Genomic DNA, 24,526 nt, shown 5'->3' with positions numbered 1-24,526 from the left:
AAGGATTAACTTTTCAACATCCATGCCGTCAGGGTCAAAGCTTGAAGATTGGGATGGCGCAGGCACCCGTCGTTTGTGTAATCAGAAGCAGATCCTTTACCAAGGGAATGCGTCTGCGAATGGAGAGATTCTGAAGTACTGGAAACCACACTTGGCTTGGCCAGTGAGGTGCTATCAGGATCATGGTAACTTCACGAGAGTCTTTGAGAGAAGTGGAAGTGGAGGGAATGCATATAGGAGACCGGTTGCCCATGAGAGGGAGAACGCATCTCTTGGCTGATAGTGTTGGCTGCGAGTGAGAAAGCAGAAGTTCTCTACTTTGCGGTTTTGAGGTGACGCAAAGAGGTCTATTTGAGGGTAAACCCATTGTTGGAAGATCGAGTCCGCTACTGAGGGGTTGAGAGACCACTCATGCGGTTGAAAGGTTGCGACTTAGCCTTGTCTGCCAAACGCATTATCCATTCCTGGCAAGAAGGTGGCCCTGAGGGTCCATCGAGTGGGAGAGGGCCTCCCCCATATCTGCGCAGCTTCCTGACACAGGAGGTAGGAGCCTGTGCCTCCCTGTTTGTTGATGTACCACATGGCCACTTGGTTGTCCATCCGAATCAGGATGATTTGGTTGGAGAGGTGATCCTGAAATACTCTGAGAGCATATCTGATTGCTCGAAGCTCCAGGAAATTGATTTGATGTTTGGCTTCCTCTGGAGACCAAGTTCCTTGTGTCTGCAGATTGGCCACATAGGCTCCCCAGCCGAGGTTGGAAGCATCGGTGGTGAGAGTTATTTGAGGGTCTGGAGTCTGGAAGGGCAAGCCTTGGAGGAGATTGATCTGATTTTTCCACCAGGCAAGAGACTAACGGAGTGAGTCGGTGACGTGGACAAAGGTCGACAGGGGCTAAATGCATTGAATCCATTGTGACCTTAGAGTCCACTGCATGACTCTCATGGCTAGTCGGCCCATTGGGGTGACCTGAACTGAGGACGCCATGTGTCCCAGTAGGATGAGAAAGCGGCGTGCAGTCGTGTAGTGCTGAGACTACAGCTGGTGTGCGAGAGAGACGAGAGTGAGAGCTCATTGTCGAGGTAGAAAAGTCTTTTCCTGCAAGGAGTCCAAGTCTGCCCCTATGAATGATAAGGTTTGAGATGGGACTAAGTAGGATTTGTCGTAGTTGACGAGAAATCCTAGAGAAGTCAGAGTGTGTAAAGTAAGATGTAGGGATGACAGAGCAGTTTGCTGAGTGGGAGCCCTGATCAACCAATCGTCTAGATAAGGGGTAGACGTGAACACCTTGAGTCCTGAGGAAGGCTGCAACTACTACGAGACATTTTGTGAAGACTCGTGGTGCAGATGCGAGGCCGAATGGAAGCACTTGGTACTGATAGTGCTTGGGGCCTACCAGAAATCTCAGGTATTTGTGATGAGATGGAGTTATCGCAAAATGAGTGTATGCGTCCCGGAGGTCTAGAGAGCAGATCGAGTCTCCTCTTTGTAGAAGAGGAAGAAGAGAACCCAAGGTTACCATTTTGAACTTTTCTCAATGGAGGGACTTGTTGAGGGCACGTAGATCCAGAATTGGACGAACGCCTCCCGATTTTTAGGGAATTAGGAAGTACCGGGAATAGAACCCTAGGCCGTGCTGAGAGTAGGGTACTGGTTCTATTGCCTTGGACTGGAGAAGGAGGGATACCTCCTGTTCCAGAAAGATGGAGTGATCAGATGTTCTCCACGTCAGTAGAGGTGGGGAGTCCGGTGGGATGGAGAGAAAGTTGAGATGATAACCTTGAGCGATTATCGCTAGGACCCACTGGGGTCTGAGGTGATTGAGTGCCACCTGTTGTTGAAATGGCACAATCGACCTCCCACTGGTATGTGAGGCAGTGGAAGCTGGCTGCTGCTCTCTATGCAGGAGTCAAAAACCGGAAGCAGGGCCCGGCTGAGGAGCTGCTTGCGGCTTTTGTTTTCGTATCTGACGAGACTGGGTTTTTTGAAATGGTCTCATAGAGCGAGTTCTAGCCGGTGGTGGGTAGGATTTTTTCGGATGGAAGAAGGTGTTCTAAGTGTCTTTTCAGAAAGGCTGTTTTGAGGAGTACTCAGAAGGCATCAGAGAGCTGTCTCAGGGTCTCATGATGGTCCATGAGTTCCACCACCGTTTGTTGAATCCGCTCGCCGAACAGATTGACTCCTACACAGGGCAGGTTGGATAATCTGTCTTGTACTTCAGGGCGAAGGTCCAAAGTCTTGAGCCAGGCCCATCTTCTTGCCGAGATAGCAGCTGCAGATAGACTGGTAGCAGTGTCAAAGATATCGTAAGATGATCTTATCTCATGCTTGCCTGCCTCAAAACCCTTGTTTACTAGGGTTTGGAGCTGATCTTGAAATTGCTGAGGCAGGGAGTCTGTCAAGTCTTCTATCTGCTTAAATAAGACCCTGTATATTGGGTCATATAGAGCTGATAAGAGGCGATTCGGGAGATGAGCATTGAGCGCTGGAAGACCCGGCGACCAATGGCATCTAGAAATTTTTGCTCCTTGCCTGGGGGAAAGGAAGTGTGGGGTTTTGATCTCTTTGCCCTCTTTTGGGCAGATTCTAAAACCACAGATTGGTGATCCAGTATAGGTTTTTGAAAACCTGGGGTTGACTGTATCAAATAAGTGGTGTCAGCCTTCCTGTTGACTGGAGCAAAAGCCAGGGTGTTCCCAGTTCTTTTTGAGGAGATCCAGAAGAACTTGGTGAATAGGGATGGAGGTTATTTCCTTGGGAGCATCCAGGAATTGCAACAGCTCCATCATTTGATGCCTGTAATCTTCTTCAGTCTGTAATTGGAAAGGAACCAATTCAGACATCTCCTTCACAAAATTTATGAAGGAAAGGTCCTCTGGAGGAAAACGCTTTCTGCTTTCAGTAGGAGAAGGTGGTGAAGGCAAGTCATCGGTGTCTTGTGAAGAATCATCAGTCCAGGTATCGTAGGGATCAGCACCTGCCCCTCTAGGAGCCAGAGAAGGACGGACGGTGGAATCCCTGAAGGTCCTGGTCTAGGCTCCGAAGGAATCGAAGGAATAATTGGAGGCACCGATGAATGCATCGAAGGCACCGGTGCAAGCATCGAGGGCATCGATGAATGGATCGGTGGCGCCGACGGATGCATCGGCATCGATGGACGTATTGGCATCGATGGCTGAGGCATCGGTAGGACTCCCGATGGAGGGATGCAAAATGGTGTTTCTCATCCCGATAACAAGGTAAGCGGAGAGGGCACCGGAGCCATCGGTGACCCAGGATCCAATGGTGGAAAAGCAGCAATGAGCGCTTCCATCCTCGAGAGCAGCGGTGCCAACGCTGCCGGAATCGGGTCAATGGTCGGTTCCATGACCTGTAACAGTGTCAGTGCCGGAGGAACTTGGAGTCTATGCATCGCCTTGTCGATGGCCTTCTGAACCAAGTGGTCCAGTTCTTCTCGGAGACCTGGAGCAAGCAGCCCCGGCTCCGGAAAAGAAGAAGGAGGCAGAGGCATAGCCGGAGGGACCACCGTTAAAGGCGGAGTTGCGGCTTCAATCCCCTTTCGGGTGAGGGTTGCCTCGGTGACCCGGTCGCCGAAAAGGTCGATGCCTTTTCTGGACGGGGTTTTCTTCGACGGCGGCTCGGACAATGGCAAGGTCGATGATTTCGCTCCCTCGATGGTCCGAGACTTCCAATGTCGGTGGCGATATTTCTCTCTGCAATCCCCTCGGTCCTGAAGGGGAGTACAGGTGGTTGAAGGCCGAGAAGTCATCGATGCCGGACGGTCACCAGTCGATGGTCGATGCTAGCGTGAAGTTGATGGTGCCGGTTCTGACGACGTCGATGCAATAGACGGCCTCGGGGTTTGAGCCGGAAGAGAAGTTCCATCTTCTCCATTCTGGCCTTGCAACTTTTTGGTGTCATTAGGGCACATTTGGTACAGGTCAGGACATCATGCCCACATCCGAGACACATTACACAGACCTTATGAGGGTCTGTTATGGACATGGTGAGATTGTAGTCCGGGCACCGACGGAACCCCAACGACATGGTCATGAAAAATTTGAGCCGCGGTACGGTCGACGGCCAATAGGCGGCGAGGGCCAAACTCTATGGGAATCGACCGAAAATGGGTAGAAAACTTACCGGAGTACCACGGCTTGAAAAAATTGAAGGAGGGAACCCTGTGGGGTAAGAAATGTTGTAGTAATTCCGTGAGGAAAATTCCTGTCAGGAATCTTTGTGGAGCTCCTTAACTGCGTGGCCACTGCTGCGTGGAAAAAAGACTGAAGGGGGACCCCTGCTGGCTGCAGGGTTGGTGCCATGCTAGGCATGCCCAGTAGGGGCCAGTCAAAGTTCTAGAAACTTTTACAAAAGTGTTCCGTGATTGGGCTCCATCCTATGATGTCACCCATATGTGAGGATTACCATCCTGCTTGTCCTGGGAGAAACATACTATGGAAATCAATATGCATTAAGTTACAGATGACATTATGAAATATGGGAGCCTTTTAAGCATGTACCTGATTTTGAGAATATATTCACTATCCTGCAAGATATTTGGATAAGGGAAGATTATGGTGCATCAAGTATATGCTTATTATGGTTTAATATTCTTAGGATACTGGACTTACTATACTTCCTAAACTCATACCCATTGCCATTTGGTTTAGATTATGTATTTCATAATATTTTATTTCTCAGGAATTTTGAAAGTATACAACCCATAAACTTCCTGAAAATATTATATTACCCTTTCACATTGTATTAACAGCATTTTCAATTAAAAAACGATAAAAATGTTTAAAAAAAAATTTCACAAAAAGTAAAAATTCCCTCAGTTCTGGCATAAAGCAGGGATGCTGAAAATAAAATGAAATGCTGATATTGCCAAAATTTCTGACTAGGAGGCACTAATAGGAGAGGAATCTGAGGCTAGAAAAGCCAAAAAGGCAGAAGCTGCGTAAACTGAGAAATAAAAAGCTGTGGAGCCAGTAGGAACTAGGAAGTGGTCTGACATTCATGGTGATTAAAACAGAACTGAATGAAAGCAGCTGCAGAAACTTACACATGAATGTTAAAAGCTTACTAGCCTTTTCAGAAAACTTTCAAGAAGTGCACATATTGATCATGTGCCCATGAAGATCAGCTAGATAAGGCTGATCTTCAGAAAAACACTAAAACCATGGAGCTCTGGAGTTCAATAGTACAGCTTAACAGACATGCAGGGTGTTAATTAAAATTAGTTTCGACTTAATATTTTAGCTTTCTACTAGCTGCTTTACTATGACTCTTCTGAACCTAGTCATTTCAAAAATTCTCTCTCTCACAACGGACTACGTTTGCTATAATAGACCACCACCGCCATAAATTTCATGATCCAATCTGGTGTCAGCACACATGAGGTACTTTGTGACGCATCTGAAATACTGGACAATTGCTTTTTGTTTTTTTTAAATCTTTAGTTACTTTAAAAAGGGCAGATTGTAAAATGAAATCATGGATCATCATATTTTTGTCCATATCTACTTAAAACTGTTTAGAAAGTATTCTTTGTTCTTACCGTAAGAGCCGGAGGTTCAGCCAGCAGAGTTGGATTCTGTTGAGCTTTCTCTGGGGTTGGTTGAGAGGCCTGCTCATGTTCGAGCCTGAGGCGCTGAATTTCTTGCAAGATCTCTCTAAAAATAGATATAAAAATAAAGGAGCTCTGCTGCTTGGTTTCAGATTAAAGCTCAAAAAATTCTATTTATAATTCAAAAAGTTTCACGTAATTTTATTCTAATGGTATAAGACAAATTAAATATTCACAATCAGATAGTAAGTAAAATCTAAATGAGGCTTTAATGCTTAAAGGTGACAAGTTTAAAAAAAATTATATATTTAATACATATATATAAATATTTATATTTTTTGCCTTGACAGTTTACCCCTGCTTCTTTGGGCTTGCAGCTCAATCTGAACTGGCCTCTTTACCGTGCTATGGCACATTAAGTTTTCATGTGCATGTCCCTAGCTTTTATCCTCTTGCCCCTTTCCAGTTTAGCCATCACATTGGTGATCCTCAGTCAGGGGGACACAGACCACAGTTGTCTTTGTAATTCATGATGTATACACCACAAGTCTAATCAACAAGTGTCACTATTCTATAAAGGCAGAAGCGGCTTCTCCTTTAGGAGCAAAGAATGCTCCATAGCATTCTCAGACCAGGCTGGCCTGTGGAACAAAAGATGGACTCAGGAATTAAGCCCAGATGTCTTGTATGGCAATTCACAACTCTGTCACTGAGTTACTGCTCAGGCCATAAAATCATTTCTAAACAGTAGGAAAGAAAACAATGAGAGAAACATGCATAATTTTCCTGTAATTATGTTTTCTGATGTCAGCAGTGCAGTGAGCCACATATATGGGTCATGTGATTCTTCTGCAAATTGCCTCAGAGGATTCTTTATGAGGTTTCCTAGAAAGCTTATATGCAACTGCATAAAGATTAACTCCTCCCAAAGAGGAAACAAGTAGGTTATGTGACACCTGAAAAGAAAAATTACGGGTAAGCAATTAAGATTTCTATGATGAAAAGTAGATGCACTGTGCCACACAGACGGCCTCCTAAGCGAGAGTTATATTGTCTTAAATAAAAAATAAAATTAAAGGGAGACAAGACATGAACATTCACTCATTTTTTATTTTGAAACCTTTCATGTTTTACTCCCCAACTCCCCTTTTATTTTAAAACTTTAAGCACAGATATAAGGAAGAGAACCTGCAAATTAACAGAAATGGGCATAAGAGGGAGGGAGGGTGCTGGGCTCAGCTCTGCAAATGGGTGTTTGTAGGACAGACAGTCAAATATAGAATGCCAAAGGAGCCCATACCAAGGAACATTGATAAATATGTGAAGAAAATTCTGACAACATCTCTTTCTGTAATTCTGTTTTCTGATGTATCATAAAAATGCATCAATTGTATCAAAAAGCTATGATCCCAGACAATCCATGCAATACATCGTGTGAGTACACAGTGTGCTAGTTGTAAGCAGACCTCATATCAAGGCATACATATTCATTGCTATTTAGCAAAAGGTATACCGAAAATATAATCATAGGTCTTCTTGTATTTTTTCAAAACTTATTTTGTTGCTAAAGTGCAATAGTGCATAGTCCATTCGTGACTTATATATTGGTTATAACGGAAAAATTTAACTTAGCTTCATAGGCAAAATGGAAAATCGCCAGAGACATGGTCGTGAGTTCTTACAACCGGGAAGCCCGACACGGACCGCGTTTCGGCGTCAGTGGCCTTCGTCAAGGGCAATTAATATCTATGAATGCAAAAAATAAAGTTAGTGACAATATAGCAACAATAGTAGTTACACATCCAATAAGTACAAGGTACTAACGTGAGATGATAAAACGCAGCATATCAGAATGGACTCCCGGAAAAAGGACAACCAGTACTATTCTGATATGCTGCGTTTTATCATCTCACGTTAGTACCTTGTACTTATTGGATGTGTAACTACTATTGTTGCTATATTGTCACTAACTTTATTTTTTGCATTCATAGATATTAATTGCCCTTGACGAAGGCCACTGACGCCGAAACGCAGTCCGTGTCGGGCTTCCCGGTTGTAAGAACTCACGACCATGTCTCTGGCGATTTTCCATTTTGCCTATGAAGCTAAGTTAAATTTTTCCGTTATAACCAATATATAAGTCACGAATGGACTATGCACTATTGCACTTTAGCAACAAATAAGTTTTGAAAAAATACAAGAAGACCTATGATTATATTTTCGGTATACCTTTTGCTAAATAGCAATGAATATGTATGCCTTGATATGAGGTCTGCTTACAACTAGCACACTGTGTACTCACACGATGTATTGCATGGATTGTCTGGGATCATAGCTTTTTGATACAATTGTTGATTTTCTCGCTATTCCCTGCCCAGTATTTTTGCACTAGAGGATATAATTACTTATTCATAAAAATGCATGTCATGTATAAACATGACATGCATTTTTATGAAAATAATTATTACAAAAGTCAAATAATAATATAAAGAAATGTATACCCCTATTCTCCTAGAACAATCAGGATGGTAGTCCTCACATATGGGTGATATCATCCGATGGCACCCAGCACGGAAAACTTTTGTCCACACGAGTTCCCCCTTTAGTCTCTCTTTTTTCGGGGTGCAGTTGCCTCTCGATTCTTGGAGCTCTGCTTCTATTTCGTTTTCTCTTTCTCTAAAATTGTTTTTTTTCCGGTTCCAGCATCTGGTCCACCTTCACGGTCAGTGCCTCTCCTCGGTGTGGTAGGTAAAAAAAACATTTTTCTTTCCCTTTTGCAGTCGGATTCCCGGTATCCCACTTCTCAGTGGCCCCCGGTAATTGACTGCATGCTGGTATTTTTCATGGCGTTGTCTGGATTTTGCCAGTGCCCGCGGACAATGCCCATCATGCCTCGTGTGACGTCAAAGGGAACATAAGAACATGCCATACTGGGTCAGACCAAGGGTCCATCAAGTCCAGCATCCTGTTTCCAACAGTGGCCAATCTACGCCATAAGAACCTGGCAAGTGCCCAAAAACTAAGTCTATTTCATGTTACCGTTGCTAGTAATAGCAGTGGCTATTTTCTAAGTCAACTTAATTAATAGCAGGTAATGGACTTCTCCTCCAAGAACTTATCCAATCCTTTTTTAAACACAGCTATACCAACTGCACTAACCACATCCTCTGGCAACAAATTCCAGAGTTTAATTGTGCGTTGAGTGAAGAAGAACTTTCTCCGATTAGTTTTAAATGTGCCACATGCTAACTTCATGGAGTGCCCCATAGTCTTTCTATTATCTGAAAGACTAAATAACCGATTCACATCTACCCACCATTCTAGACCTCTCATGATTTTAAACATCTCTATCATATCCCCTTCTCAGCCGTCTCTTCTCCAAGCTGAAAAGTCCAAACCTCTTTAGTCTTTCCTCATAGGGGAGCTGTTCCATTCCCCTTATTTTGGTCGCCCTTCTCTGTACCATCTCCATCGCAATTATATCTTTTTTGAGATGCGGCGACCAGAACTGTACACAGTATTCAAGGTGGGGGTCTCATCATGGAGCGATACAGAGGCATTATGACATTTTCTGTTTTTTTCACCATTCCCTTCCTAATAATTCCCAACATTCTGTTTGCTTTTTTGTCTGCCGCAGCACACTGAACCGACGATTTCAATGTGTTATCCACTATGACACAGAGATCTCTTTCTTGGGTGGTAGCACCTAATATGGAACCTAACATTGTGTAACTATAGCATGGGTTATTTTTCCCTATATGCATCACCTTGCACTTATCCATATTAAATTTCATCTTGCATTTCGATGCCCAATTTTCCAGTCTCACAAGGTCTTCCTGCAATTTATTACAATCTGCTTGTGATTTAACTACTCTGAACAATTTTGTATCATCTGCAAATTTGATTACCTCACTCGTCGTATTTCTTTCCAGATCATTTATAAATATATTGAAAAGTAAGGGTCCCAATACAGATCCGAGGCAGTCCACTGCCCACTCCCTTCCACTGAGAAAAATGTCCATGTAATCCTACTCTCTGTTCCTGTCTTTAGCCAGTTTGTAATCCACGAAAGGACATCACCACCTATACCATGACTTTTTACTTTTACTAGAAGCCTCTCAAATGCCTTCTGAAAATCCAAGTACACTACATCTAACGGTTCACCTTTAACCACATTTTTATTAACTCCTTCAAAAAAGTGAAGCAGATTTGTGAGGCAAGACTTGCCTTGGGTAAAGCCATGCTGACTTTGTTCCATTAAACCGTGTCTTTCTATATGTTTCTGTGATTTTGATGCTTAGAACACTTTCCACTATTTTTCCTGGCACTGAAGTCAGGCTAACTGGTCTGTAGTTTCCTGGATTGCACCTGGAGCCCTTTTTAAATATTGGGGTTACATTAGCTACCCTCCAGTCTTCAGGTACAATGGATGATTTTAATGATAGGTTACAAATTTTTACCAATAGGTCTGAAATTTCATTTTTTAGTTCTTTCAGAACCCTGGGGTGTATAACATCCGGTCCAGGTGATTTACTACTCTTCAGTTTGTCAATCAGGCCTACCACATATTCTAGGTTCACCGTGATTTGGTTCAGTCCATCTGAATCATTACCCATGAAAACCTTCTCCGGAACGGGTATCTCCCCAACATCCTCTTCAGTAAACACCGAAGCAAAGAAATCATTTAATCTTTCCGCGATGGCCTTATCTTCTCTAAGTGCCCCTTTAACCCCTTGATCATCTAACGGTCCAAATGACTCCCTCACAGGCTTTCTGCTTCGGATATATTTTAAAAAGTTTTTACTGTGAGTTTTTACCTCTACGGCTAAATTCTTTTCAAATTCTCTCTTAGCCTGTCTTATCAATGTCTTACATTTAACTTGCCAACGTTTATGCATTATCCTTTTTTCTTCTGTGGGATCCTGCTCGCTGGACAAAATGGAGAAACATTTTGGTTCCAAAAACACCGCTCTATCCACACCCGCGTCAAAGTCCTCGAAACCCGGGGGTTGAGGGGAACCACTCGATACGCTCCCTCTCGTTACTCCTCCGACTGCATCTTCAAAAGATTGAGGGAACAGCAATCGGTCTTTCCATGATCTCGCTGGTTTCCAGGACATCAGAATCCTCTACTTCCTTGGCACCAGGGAAGAACCAGGCCAAGCACCATGGGAGATCCCACAAGCATCGACATCGGTCGCCATTGGTGCATGGCTCCGGTCCTGGTACTGGCACCCAAGAGTCCCAGGCGTTTTACACCGATATCGGTGCCGGGCATCATGCCTTCTCGGAAAACCGAGGAAGCACCGGTGGTGCCTTGAACCCCTTCAACAGTCCTGGATTCACCAGACTTTCAGGAGAAGTTGGACCTCAGGGTGTAGAGTGCGGTGCTCTGATCTCTGCGGAACATTGAGCCACCCCCCCGCCACAGGCCCCCATACCAGTGCCACTGCTCGAGCGTCTGGACGTCATTCTCGGCACCCTCCCACCACAACTAGTGCTCGAGAGACCTTCAGTTCCCCAGCGGCCACCGATACCCCCCTCGAGAGCAATCTCTATTATTGGATCCGAGGAGGAGGAAGACGCGGCCACTGCTGCATTTCCGAGGCCTCAGTTCCCCGAGCCTTTGCCTGGGCTCTCTGACCTCCTGGGGGAACTGTCGATTTCCATGGTGCCCCCAGAACCTTCAAAACCTTCGGAGCCCGGGCCTAGGGTTCTCCACAGGCCTCGCCCGCGCTAACCCTGCAATGACCTTAGTGAGGAGGAAGGCCCTTATGACCCATGGGGTGGATGATTCCTTGGAGTCTTCGTCCTAATTCTCGGACAAACCCCGCCCCCCCCCCCCCCACAGAGGACCTCTCCTTTGCGGGGTTCATAAGGGCCATGGCCGAAGCTATTCCTTTCCAACTCTTCATGGAGGAGGATGCGCAACATAGGATGGTGGAAGTACTCTGGTTTGTTGATGCTCCTAAGGAAATTGTGGCGATTCTCATCCACAACATCTTTAAGAATCTTCTCTTTCAGATGTGGGAATACCCGATCTCCATATCTCCAGTCAATAGGAAGGCAGACACCACCTATTTGGTACAGCAGGTGGCACCCTCCCTCACCAGTCGGTGGTCGTGGAGTCCACCCTCAAAAAGGCCAAGCACTCCCGTACCCATGCCTCTGCCCCTTCAGGGTGAGAACATAGGGAACTCAATGCTCTTGGCAGAAAGCAGAGTTGCTTTCTGGTGTTCTCTCAGGACAGCAGGATGTAGTCCTCACATGTGGGTGATGTCACTGGACGGAGCCCTATCACGGAAAACATTTCTGTCAAAGTTTCTATAACTTTTGACTGGCATACTGAGCATACCCAGCATGCCATAATCCCTGTAGCCACAGGGGTCTCCCTTCAGTCTCGTTTGTATCAAAAGATGTGAGCGAAAAAATAAAATAATAAAACGTTTTGGACCCAACTCCGTGGGGTTGCGGGTGGGTTCCATGAGGACTACATCCTGCTGTCCTGGGAGAATACCTGTTACAGGTAAGCAACTCTGCTTTCTCACAGGACAAGCAGGATGGTAGTCCTCACATGTGGGTGATTAGCAAGCTACAGGCTGACTCATATTTGTTTGGAGCAACACTGTACAACTTGGTATACTGTTGGGAAAAATGAGGTAGCTCGAAAATCACAGCAGGTGGATGTGGAAGGAGTTGGGATTACACTGGAAATAAGTTCTTCAAGACGGATTGGCCAAAGGCAGAGTCTTATGTTCTTATGTCCTTCCTTGTCCGGGCAGTAATGTGCTGCAAAAGAGTGAAGAGAGCTCCATGTTGCAGCTTTGCAGATCTCAGAAATCAGTACTGAACGATAGTGTGCTACAGAGGTTGCCATGGCTCTTACTGAGTGTGCCTTCACTCGTCCCTGGAAAGGAAAGCCTGCTTTTTCATAGCAGAATTCGATACAGTCTGCTAGCCAGTTGGAGAGAGTTTGTTTGCCCACTGCAACTCCTGGCTTGTTTTTATCAAAATAAAGAAATAGTTGGGTGGATTTCCTGTGGACTGCAGTGCGGTCTAGGTAAAATGCAAGTACACATTTACAGTCCAAGGTGTGTAAAACTCTCTTGCCCGGGTGAGAGTGAGGCCTTGGGAAAAATGTGGGCAACACCACAGACTGATTCAAGTGGAAGTCCATAACCACCTTGGGAAGGAATTTAGGGTGAGTACGGAGGACCACTCTGTCATGTAGGAACCTTGTATAGGGTGAGTATGTGACAAGTGCTTGTAACTCACTAACCCTTAGAGCAGATGTAATGGCTACTAGGAAGAGAACTTTCCATGTAAGAAATTTCACATCGCAGGAATGCAAAGGCTCAAACTGGGAGCACATGAGCCTTTTAAGTACTATGCTTAGGTCCCAATCAGTGACTGGTGGCCGAAGAGGGGGCTTAAGCTGTAGTAGGCCCCTCATAAACCTACTCACTAGGGGTTGCGCTGTTACTGGGGCATCCCCAACTCCTTTGTGGTACGCTGAGAAGGCACTCAGGTGTACCCTCACCGAAGAAGTCTGGAGACCAGAGTATGAAAGGTGCCAGAGATAGTCTAATAGAGATGGTGTGGGGCAGGAAAAGGGGTCTATACCTTTTTGCGTGCACCATGTCGTAAATCTATTCCACTTAGAATGATAGGATTTTCGTGTGGAAGGTTTTCGTGAAGCTACAAGTACTTGAGAGACATCAGTTGAAAGGTTGAGTGCTTGCAGGATCAAGCTTTCAACATCCAGGCAGTGAAGGATAGGATCTGAAGGTTCGGATGGCGTAACATGCCTTGGTTCTGAGTTTTGAGAGTGGGTGCTGCGCCCAGGCGAATGGGTTCTCTGATTGAGAGGTTGAGAAGCATGGGAAACCATACGTGTCGAGGCCAATACAGTGCTATGAGTATCATTGACCCATTGCCCTGTTGCAGCTTCACGAGAGTTGTGTCTATCAACGGTATTGGGGGATACGAGTATAGTAAGCCTGTGTTCCAGGGGCGAGCGAAGGCGTCCATGGCTAACTTGTTTGGTGGTCTGTGCAGGGAGCAAAATCTGTCCACTTTATGAATCAGTTCGGATGCAAAGAGGTCTATTGTTGGTTGACCCCAGCGTTGGAAGATTCTGGTCGTTACACAGGATCCAGAGACCCCTCGTGGGGATGGAACTGTCGGCTGAGGCGATCTGCTAGTACGTTCTATATGCCTGCCAGATAAGTGGCCGGGAGATGCATAGAGTGTGCAAGGGCCCAGGCCCAGATCTGCGCGGCTTCTTGGCAGAGGAGATAAGAGCCTGTGCCTCCCTGTTTGTTCAGGTACCACATTGCAACTGTGTTGTCTGTTTGTATGAGAACAGTCTTGTGTGAAAGGCAGTCCTTGAACGCATATAGAGCATAACATATAGCTCGGCGCTCTAGGAAGTTGATCTGAAACGTTGCTTCGAGCTGTGTCCAAGTCCCTTGAGTTTGAAGGTTGTTCACATGAGCTCTCCAACCCAAGTTGGATGCGTCTGTGATTAAAGTTACTTGCAGAACTGGTTGCTGAAAGGGTAGACCTGTTAACAAGTTGGCTTTGTTCATCCACCAGAGAAGCGATAAACGTAACTGGTGGGTTACTTGAATCTGGGATGAAAACGGTTGACTGGCTTGGAACCACTGAGATTTTAAAGTCCATTGAGTTATTCTCATGACCAGCCTGGCCATAGGAGTGACGTGGACAGTGGAAGCCATGTGTCCCAGCAATGTTAGGAATTGATGGGCTGAGGCTGTTACTTTTGTGCACAGAGACGAAGCTAGCTTGGAGAGCGTGACTGTGCTGTCATTGGGCAGGAAGGCCTTTGCGAATGTGGGGTCCAAATCTGCTCTGATGAAAGTAAGGAGGTGAGATGGAATCAGGTGGGATATTTGGTAGTTGATGAGAAATCCCAAAGAATGTAGCAGATTGATAGTGAGCTTGAGAGCGTCAAGAGCTCCTTGCTTGGATTGGCTCTTGATGAGCCAGTCGTCCAGGTAAGGAAAGACGTGTATGCTTTTCTTGCAAAGATGGGCTGCAGCCACTGCTAGGCACTTTGTAAATACATGGGTTGCTGAGGCAAGTTCGAAAAGCAGGACCCGGTACTGAAAGTGTTGGTGTCCCACTAGGAAATGCAGGTACTTGCGGTGATGTGGGAATATTGGATTGTTAGCGTAAGTGTCTTGAGGATCCAGAGAACAGAGCCAATCTCTTTTTTGCAGAAGGGGAAGCATGGTGCCCAAGGACACCACCCTGAATTTTTCTTTTCGTAGAAGTTTGTTGAGATTGCAGAGGTCTAAGATGGGGTGGAGGCCACCTGATTTCTTTGGAGTGAGAAAATAGCAGGAATAGAACCATCTGCCCTGCTGTGCCCGGGGCACAGGTTCCACAGCCCTGGCGCCTAGAAGGGTGGAAAGTTCTGACTCTAGAAGACTTGTGTGATCTTTCTGCATCCACAGTGGATTGGGTGGTGAGTCCAGGGGTACGAAGAGGAAGTTTAGATGGTACCTCTGGGTTATGATGGATATCATCCATTGGTCTGTGGTAATGCTGAGCCAGTTGGTTATGAAACAGTGAATTCGATCTCCTACTGCCAATCTGGATCTGGATTTGTGGAGCGGCTGCTGTTCTCTGGATGGGTCTCAAAATCCAGAGGCTTGGGCTGTTTGCGGTGGTGGCTGAGGCCTGGATGTCTAGGGCTGTCGAGGATGTGCTCTCTGAGACGGCCTAGTTGGCTTCACGTGAGATGCAGGTGGGTAGTATCTGCGTGGGCGATAAAATGCTTTTCAGGGTCCCTTCTAGTAGATCTTCTTGCAGAAGAAGGGGCCTCGGTAGTAACTGTGGATAATTGCCGCAGGGTCTCATTATGGTCTTTTAGATGAGCCACTGCATCTTGTATCTTGTCTCCGAATAGGTTTTCACCGGTGCATGGCAAATCAGCAAGCTTGTCTTGGACTTCAGGTCTCAAGTCAGATGCTTTTAGCCAGGCCCACCCCCTGGTGCTGATTCCCGTAGCTGACATGTGAGAAGCTGTTTCGAAGGAGTCGTAAGCAGCACGAACCTCATGTTTCCCAGCCTCAACCACAAATGCTTTTCTGTAGTATGGCATTGAGATTATCTTGCTGTTGTTGGAGAAGAGTCGGCTATTCCCTGAACCTGCTTCCAGAGATTCCTTTGATACTGTGTCATGTAAAGTTGGTATGTAGCTATTCATGACAATAAGCATAGAACTCTGAAAAACCTTGCAACCCTAGATATCAAGGAATTTTTGGTCTTTGCCAGGAGGTGTTGAAGAGTGTGGTCACAATCTTCTGAACTTCTTTTGTGCAAACTCAATTACCACCGACTGATGGGGTAGTTGTGGTTTTTGGAATCCAGGAATATGTTGGACCAGATACGTTGCATCTGTCCTCTTATTTACTGGCTGGACAGCACAAGGATGCTCCCAGAGATGATGTTGGAGATCCACTAGCACTTCGTGTACAGGGATAGCCATGACTTCTTTTGGAGCATCAACAAACTGGAGAACTTCCAATGTTTTATGGCGTGTGTCCTCCTCTGTAATCAGATAAAAGGGGATCATCTCTGACACCTCCCTAACAAAATTGGCAAAGGAGAGATCTTCTGGGGGAGATGGTTCTGATAAGATATCCTCCGTGGATGTGTCAGTGTCAACATCTTTCCATGTGCCAGAAAAGGTCTCTAGTCGAGATCCTGAAGGAGGGAAGAAGGTTGGCACTGTAGGACATATTGGCACCGATGGATCCTTTGATGGCTTCAATGGAAGGTGTGGTGGCATTGATGTGGGTTTCGGCGGCACCGGAGGCATCGAGGGAAAACGAGGGCTTCTCGGTCCCAAGAACCCTGATGGACCAGGCATTGGTTCCGGCGTCCATGCCTTCGTCATCTGAGGACCCCAGAATGGGAATTGGGGCTTTCAGAGGCTTTGCGGATTGCTTTGGCATCGGTGGCCCAGGTTGTGTTGGAAGGGCACCGATGAGTGTATCCAGTCAGGTCAGCAACAATGCAAATATCGATAGCTTCGGTGTCTGTGCCTGTATGGGGGCAGCATCGATGGCTGTAAATCTCGGAGAGCATCAAGAACTGCCTGGCAGATGAAACCATCCAGTTCCTCCCTGAAAGCTGGCGTAGATATCGCAGCTAAAGGGGGTGGCAGGCTAGGCGGTACTGGCATCTCCACAGGGACTTGTGGGGGCTCAGTCCCTGCACACGATATCGGTGGGGAACACCTTGGTTTTTCGGGTGGAGAGTGTGTTTAAAGGCTCCTCTACCCAAGCGGCTCGATAGCCAACGAGGTCGATGTGGTGTTGGTGCTGGCACCAGGAGTAGACTTGCATTGGTGCCAATGTTGGTGCTTCCCTCGGTGCTTGGTCCAGTCTTTCTCCAGCACAGAGGCAGTTGATATAGATGCCTTAGATGGAGTTGGTGACTGACTATCACCGCTGCCCTGGTGCTTCTGGCGAGGTTTGATGACTAATTTCTTCGATGGTCCTGCTGGAGATAATTGGGTGGACGTCAATGGAGTCAGCTTGATTTTAAACAGGGTCTCCATCTTGTCAAGGCGAGCCCGCCTACCCTTCGGAGTCATCTGTGCACAACTTGGGCAGTGAGAAACGTCGTGTGATGAGCTGAGGCACAGCACACAGACATCATGTGGGTCGGTAATTCACATGGTACGGGGGCGTTCCGGACATTTTCAGAAACCTGTTGCCATGATGGCAGAGGTTAAAGCCCAAAAAATGGTCGATGGCCTGCGGACACCGAAAAAGATAGGGGCAAGAAACGACCGGGGACAGGGAACTTTACTCACCGAGCGATGAAAAACACTATCGCGATGTGAGACCGCTATGAAGGAACTTTTTAATAAAGTAATCTTCAAGTTTTTTCCGTGAGGAAAATTGTGTGAGAGAATTCTCACAGAGTTCCTAACCACAAGGCAAACCGCAGTGCAGAAAAAAAAAGAGACTGAAGGGAGACCCCTGTGGCTACAGGGATTATAGCATGCTGGGAATGCTCAGTGCGTGTTGCGCCCGGTCGCAGAAGGCTGCGACCTTTGCTGCTCACCTCATTTTGCCCTGTAGCTCCGATTCTGGCAAAGATGGCCACTTCTGCCTCTGCACGCTGACCTCCCTGGCGTTCCCGGTTACCATCTTGAATCTGGTTTAACTTAGGGCACGTGAGCGTGCGCCTGCCTCTGTCTTATCACGCCACAGCGGGAACCTCAGGGGCATCCCCTCCGCATGACATCACTGCCTACATGTTCTTAAGCCTACCGGACTTTTCTACCTACAAGTTAGCAAGGATTCCATCTTGCTCAATTCCTTTTCTCAGAGAATCTTCGCCTCGCTGTTCCGGCGTTCCAGACTGAGTGACTCATGTATCCGCTCCTCGGGGTCCTTGCTGAACTCAGGGCTATCCGCTCCTCGGAGAGCCTTCTCTGCGAGTCTCACCTCCATCAGCTTAGTGAGTACCTCTTCTACAGACAACCCTTCAGTGTTCCTGCTCCGGGTCTCTGCTGCTGCTACAACGATATCTCTATTGCAACAACACGGAGAGAGTACTAGTCCTGATCTACAACTCTGCTTCTCTCTTGCTGTGCGGATCCTCGGGTTACCCCACTCTGCGGACCACTATCAGACTCACGCTGTCTTTTGCCTGTTGCCAACATATATCTCCGGCCTACCCCGCACTGCGGACCACTACCGGAGCTACTACGCACAAGAACTACCAAGAAGCAAGTATTACCTGGGTTACCCCACTCTGTGGACCACTACTGGAGAATCTATCTCAGGTCTTCCTACTCAAGGACTGAGTTTACAAATCCGCTCCTCGGGTTTCTCTTTGCTGTATAATTAATATATCTCTGACTCCTGTGTCCATCACTGCTGAGACCCCGCCCTGTCATGGAGACACCCCACAGGGCTCCTCCCTGTGGGTGGAGTCAGCTCTCTCCACGATCCAAGGGCCCACAAACCAAGTTCAAGTATAACAGTGTGCCAGTCAAAAGTTCTAGAAACTTTGACAGAAAAGTTTTCCATGATAGGGCTCTGTCCAGAGACATCACCCACATGTGAAGACTACTATCCTGCTTGTCCTGGGAGAAAGGTCTTTCAGGATGCTATGCTCATTGCCCATATTACCACCTGCCAGTTGTATAGTTGTATATGACCCAATATAACCGGAACCTGTGGAAGAAGGTCCAAGATCACGCAGAGAGCTTGCTGCAACAGCAATGAGTCCTGCCATTGTCCTGCAGGATCAAGAGGCGGGCAAACACAAGGTGAGATCCACCTATGATGTGTTTGAGACAGCGGCCCGAGTAGCCACCGTGGGCTTCGGTGCCCTCCATCCAGAGGTGCAAAAGAAGCTGGCTGACCTCCTATGCATAGGTGACAAACGTTTTGGGGACAAAGTCTGAGATGCAGTGGCTCAGTTGAAGGGCCACCACGAAACCCTTCAACAGCTCTCCACTAGCTCTTTGGATGCTCCTTCCTCTGCCAGGAAATCTTCCATGGCAAGCTCCAGGAAATCCTTTTACAGGCAGAAGAAATATTATCCCCCCGCTTCTCGGGTTTGTATGCTGCCCCGTCAACATCAAGCACCTAGGCCTCAGCCAGCACCACAGCAAGCCCCGGCTATGGGCTTTTGACTGGCGGTGAGGGAGCACAAGTCAGCTGAATGTACCCCCTGCCCCGGATCCCCCAGTAGCAGGCAGGTTTATCAGCTTTGTCCACCACTGGAGGAACATCACTTCGGACTAATGGGTCCTTACCATAGTCTGTCAGGGGTACCGGCTCAATTTCAGATGGCTTCCAGAGAACTCTCCCCCATGTCCATCATGGAGTTCATCCACCCAGCAGGTCATACTTCAGACAGAATTCTCCACCCTTCTCAAAGCAGGAGCGGGAGAGTCCGTTCCTCGCCATCAGCAGGGCTGAGGGTTCTATTCAAGGTATTTCCTCATACTGAAGAGAAACGGAGGCTTGCACCCCATTCTTGTCCTCAGGGCGTTGAACAAATTTCTCTTAAGAGAAAAGTTCAAGATGGTTTCTCTGGGCACTCTTATCCCCCCTTCTCAAAAGAGGAGAACGGCTCTGCTCCCTCGATTTCAAGAAAGCTTATGCTAACATAGCTATTTTCCCCAGCCACAGAAAATACCACTATTTCGTGGTGGTGAAGGCTCACTACCAGTACAAGGTTCTGCCCTTTGGGTTTGCCTCAGTCCCTCGTGTTTTCACAAAATGCCTAGCAGTGGTGGCTGTGTACCTCAGGTACCGCGCGGTGCACATTTTCCTATACCTAGACAACTGGCTGATCAAGAACGACTCCCACACAGGGGCACTGAGCGCTTCAGCCCTGACCATGCAGAAACTGCAATCCTTGGGGTTTACCTCTGCCTATCTCCCCAACTGGGCTTTAAAGCAGCCAGGCTGCTCTTCTTTTCTGCGGTGTCCGCAGAAAAGTCTGGGAGCATCTGGCCTTCTTAAGCGCGGACTCCACCAGCGCAGACTGGTGGGGTAAGTGCCACTGTTCAACCTGTTGAACCAGATAAGTCGCATCAGCTTTCCTGTTTAAAGGGGCAACCGATACCGGGTGCTCCCACATACGGAGAAGGAGCTCCTTAAAGAAGTCATAGACCAGCACTACCACAATCTCTTTGAAGCGTTGAACTGGAGGACCTCCAGCATCTTATAACGAGTATCCTCCTCAGACAGGTGCTGGAAGGGGATGGCCTCTGCCATGGACCTTACAAAGCTGGCGAATGACAGGTCTTCGGGCAGAGATCGACGCCGCTCCTCCAGAGGCGAAGGCTCCGAGTGGGGGTCATCAGAGAACTCGGAGGATGAGTCTCAGGAGTCATCGCCCCATGGGTCATAGGAACCCTCCTCCTCGCTAGGGTCCGGACACCGAAGGCGGGGACCAGGAAGGACAGCAGGTCTGGGACCCAAGGGCACAGACAGCATCGATGGGACCCCCAGACATCGAGGGGGGCATTGGCTGTGGTATGCCGGGAGGAACCAGCAGCGTCCCGGGGAACCGCAGGCATGGGCACCCAGTCCCCGAAGCCTCATCCTCCTCTTCGGACCCGGGATCGCTCCAGTAGAGGGCTTTGATTGCCGAGGAGGCATCCGAGGCCTCTCGAGCACCAGTTGCATTGGTAGGGTTCCAAAAAGGACATCCAGATGCTCCAAGCAAGGGCACGAGCATCAAAGGCGGAGGCTCATGCACCAGTATGGGGGCCGGTGGTGCTGGCAGTTCGACGTTCTGTAGCGCTTTGAGCACCGCTGATTGCACCCTGCGGTCCAATCCTCCTGAAAGTCCTGGGTAGTAAGGACTGATGGAGGGGGACGAAACATCACCGGCACACCTTTGGAGGGATCACGAGGAGGCACGGCACCCAGCACCATTGCCTGCAGGGAACGCCTCGAGCTACCGGGGGCCCCGGAGGATCAGGCCTCCGGTGGCTGGTGCCGCTTTGATGGTGGCTTGGCAGTCGCCAATGCTGCTCTGAAACCGGAACCATGGCAGGACGGTGACCGGTGTGTTTATGTTTCCTGTGTTTCCGGTGCTCAGCCCGGTCTTTTCCCGGCACAGAGGAAGATGATGACCCCGAGGTTAGGGGGAGGGGAGAGACCACCGAGGATCGATCTCCCTCTCCTCGATCCTTCGGGGTATGGGAAAGCGGGACGGCCAGGGGAAGAGACGGGGACGGTTTCCTGCGGTCCTTAGGCGTGGAGGAAAGACGCTGAAGTGAAGGGGTTTGGAGAGCCAAAAAGCTTCTCCATTTTATCCAGGCGCGCAAGGTGCCATTTGGGGTAATTTAATCGCACAAATGACACCCCCGGATGTCGTGCGAGGCCCCCCAGACAAAGGATACACACCTCATGCGGATCTGTGATGGACATGGTCTGCGGGCACTGGGGGCACTGTCAAAAACCCGACGATGCCATTGAAAAAAAGAGGCCGGCACATGGTCGATCACCAACAGGGACCCTGAAGTGGGAGTCTGGAATCGACCGTGAATAACGAAGGCAATTGCTAAGGGTACCTACTGTACAGAGGAACCAAACGCGAAGGGGGATCCAACGCAGAAAAACCCCCTAAAACTCCAGCAAAAACGCTTTCGAGAATTTGGAGCTCTACCACTGCGAGGCTACTGCATCGCAGAAAAGAAGAGACTGAAGGGGGACCTCGTGTGGACCCATGGATAGCAGCAGGCTGGGCATGGTCAGTCTACCAGTCAAAGTTTGTAGAAACTTTGACAAACGTTTTCCGTGCCGGGCTCCATCGGATGATGTCACCCACATGTGAGGACTACCATCCTGCTTGTCCTAGGAGAAAGCAGAGATTTATATAGGGTGAACCAATACATTTTTATAGTTAATTAAAACTTTATTTAAAGAGAACATAAGACATGCCATACTGAGTCAGACCAAAGGTCCATCAAGCCCAACATCCTGTTTCTAACAGTGGCCAATCCAAGTCACATGTACCTGGCCAGTACCCAAACATTAACTAGATCCCAAGCTACTATTCTTTATTGATTAATAGCAGTTTATGGACGTCTCCTCTAGGAACTTGTCCAAACCTTTTTTTAAACCCAGCTATACTAACCACCATAACCACTTTCTCTGGCAATGAATTCCAGAGGTTAATTATGCGTTCAGTGAAAAACAATTTTCTCTGATTTGTTTTACATGAACTACTTGCTAACTTCATTGAGAGCCCACTAGCCCTTTTATTGTCTGAGAGAGTAAATAACCTGTTCAAATCCTTTCATGATTTTGTAGACCTCTATCATATCCCACCTCAGCCGTCTCTTTTCCAAGCTGAATAGCCCTAAACTCTTTAGCCTTTCCTCATAGGGGAGCCGTTCCATGCCCTTTATCATTTTGGTCACCGTTCTTGGTACTTTCTCCAGGGCAACTATATCTTTTTTGAGATGCTGTGACCATAATTGCACACAGTATTCAAGGTGCAGTCTTCACCATTGAGCAATGCAGAGGCATTATGACATCCACTGTTTTATTCAACCATTCCCTTCCTAATAATTCCTAATATTGTGTTTGCTTTTTTGATCACCACAGCACACAATCGATGTTTTCAATATATTATTCACTATGATGCCTAGATCTCTTTCCTGGGTGGCAATTCTAACATGGATCTAACATCGTCTAACTATAGCAAGGGTTATTTTTTCCTATGTGTGTCACCTTGCACTTATTCATATTAAATTTCATTTATTTATTTATTTGTTGAGTTTTATATACCGTCATTCAGTAGAGCCATCATAACGGTTTACAAAAATATACATTTTTCTTAGCAGTTGTGCAACAATAAAAACCAATTTGAACAATATCAGAAATAAGCATATCAAGTCCAGAGAGCATTATGTTGGAAGAGGAGGGTATGCAGTTCAGGGTGAAGAGAATGTATTAAGAGGTTTATAACTGAGAGTTCAGTTGAGAGTTGGAATGATCAGACGTCTGAGGGTCAGTGTAGAATTTGCGGAACATTAGTGTTTTTAGGTCCTTTTTGAATATTTTTAGGTCGTCTTGGGTTCTCAGGAATTTAGGTAGGGTGTTCCAAAGTTTAGGTGAAGCAATTGAAAAGGCTCTTTCTCTTGTGGTTGCCAGATGTGCATCTTTGATAGGGGGAATGTTTAGGTAGCCTGAGTTATTAGAGCGTAGGTTTCTTGGAGGATTTTGACGGATGTTTAGGGTGTTAAGACGTTGATGATCATTGTTTAGAATTTTGTGGATTATGGTCATTGATTTGTAAGCAATACGTGCAGTAATAGGGAGCCAGTGAAGTGAGGTCAATATTGGTGTTATGTGTTCATTTCATTTTGTTCCAGTTAGAACTCTGGCGGCTGAGTTCTGCAGTATTTGGAGTGGTTTGAGGGATGAAAAAGGTATTCCAATTAGTAAGGAGTTGCAATAGTCGAAGGTGGAGAAGATAAGAAGTTGAAGTACAGTTCTGAAATCATAGGGGTTGAGAACTGGTTTCAAGTGTCTTAGGGTTAGGAATCTGTGGTATCCTTCTTTAGTTTTATTTGCTATGTGGTTCTTGAAAGAAAGTTCTTTATCAATGATAACTCTGAGGTTCCTGGTGTGAGTGGTAGGGAGTATAGTTATTATTTGTTTGATAAGTATTGTCAAGGGTGGCGGAGTTGGATTGGGTTTTTTATCCATGAGTATTATTTCAGTTTTGTCAAAGTTGATTATGAGTTTCAGGGAATTTAGGAGATGTTTGATTGAGATAAGTAGTTCTGAGGTTTTCTTGTAAGTGTCTTCAATCGAATTTTGTATGGGAATGAGGAGCTGAATGTCATCAGCGTAGAGGAAGTGTGCGATTTCATATTCTTTTAGTAGTTGGCAAATGGGGAGAAGGTATATGTTGAAAAGGGTGGCTGATAAAGCTGATCCTTGAAGCACTCCGGTGTTGAGGTTGATTATTTTTGATAGGTTGTTGATTAATACTTGGTATGTTCGATCAGATAAATAGGAAGAAAACCAATGTAAGGTATTGCCAGTTAAACCAATTTTAGTATATTGTGGTTCACTGTTTCGAAGGCGGCTGAAAGGTCAAGAAGAATGAGCAAGTATTTTTCATCTTTGTCAAAGCCTCTTATAATAATGTCATTTAGAGAGATGAGGAGAGATTCTGTGTTTAGGTTTTTTATAAAACCATATTGGGATGGAGGTAGGATGCTGTTTGTCTCCAGATAGTCATCTAGTTGAGTGTGTACGACTTTTTCAATGGTTTTGGCTATGAACGAAAGGTTTGATATGGGACGGTAGTTGGAAAGGATTTCCGGATCTAGGTTGTTCTTTTTAAGGATTTGTTTGATGACAGCAGATTTGAGGCATTTGCGGTAGTTGCCTTCGGTCAGTGATAAATTGACAATTT

The 24,526-nt window shown here is 46.7% G+C and overlaps 1 protein-coding gene across 1 annotated transcript in view; it reads right to left on the bottom strand.

Annotated features, from left to right (window-relative positions):
* The window catches only part of DTNB (dystrobrevin beta), a 760,848-nt gene that overhangs the window by 272,752 nt on the left and 463,570 nt on the right, over positions 1-24,526 (bottom strand). Inside the window, 2 exon segments of the mRNA XM_029596279.1 lie at positions 5,561-5,574; positions 5,576-5,675. Of these exon segments, the coding sequence (XP_029452139.1) occupies positions 5,561-5,574; positions 5,576-5,675 (114 nt within the window).

The sequence above is a fragment of the Rhinatrema bivittatum genome, chromosome 3, assembly GCF_901001135.1.
Source record: "Rhinatrema bivittatum chromosome 3, aRhiBiv1.1, whole genome shotgun sequence".
Lineage (NCBI taxonomy): Eukaryota > Metazoa > Chordata > Amphibia > Gymnophiona > Rhinatrematidae > Rhinatrema > Rhinatrema bivittatum.
The sequence above is the reverse complement of the archived record's forward strand: the minus strand, read 5'-3'. Positions and strand labels throughout refer to the sequence as shown.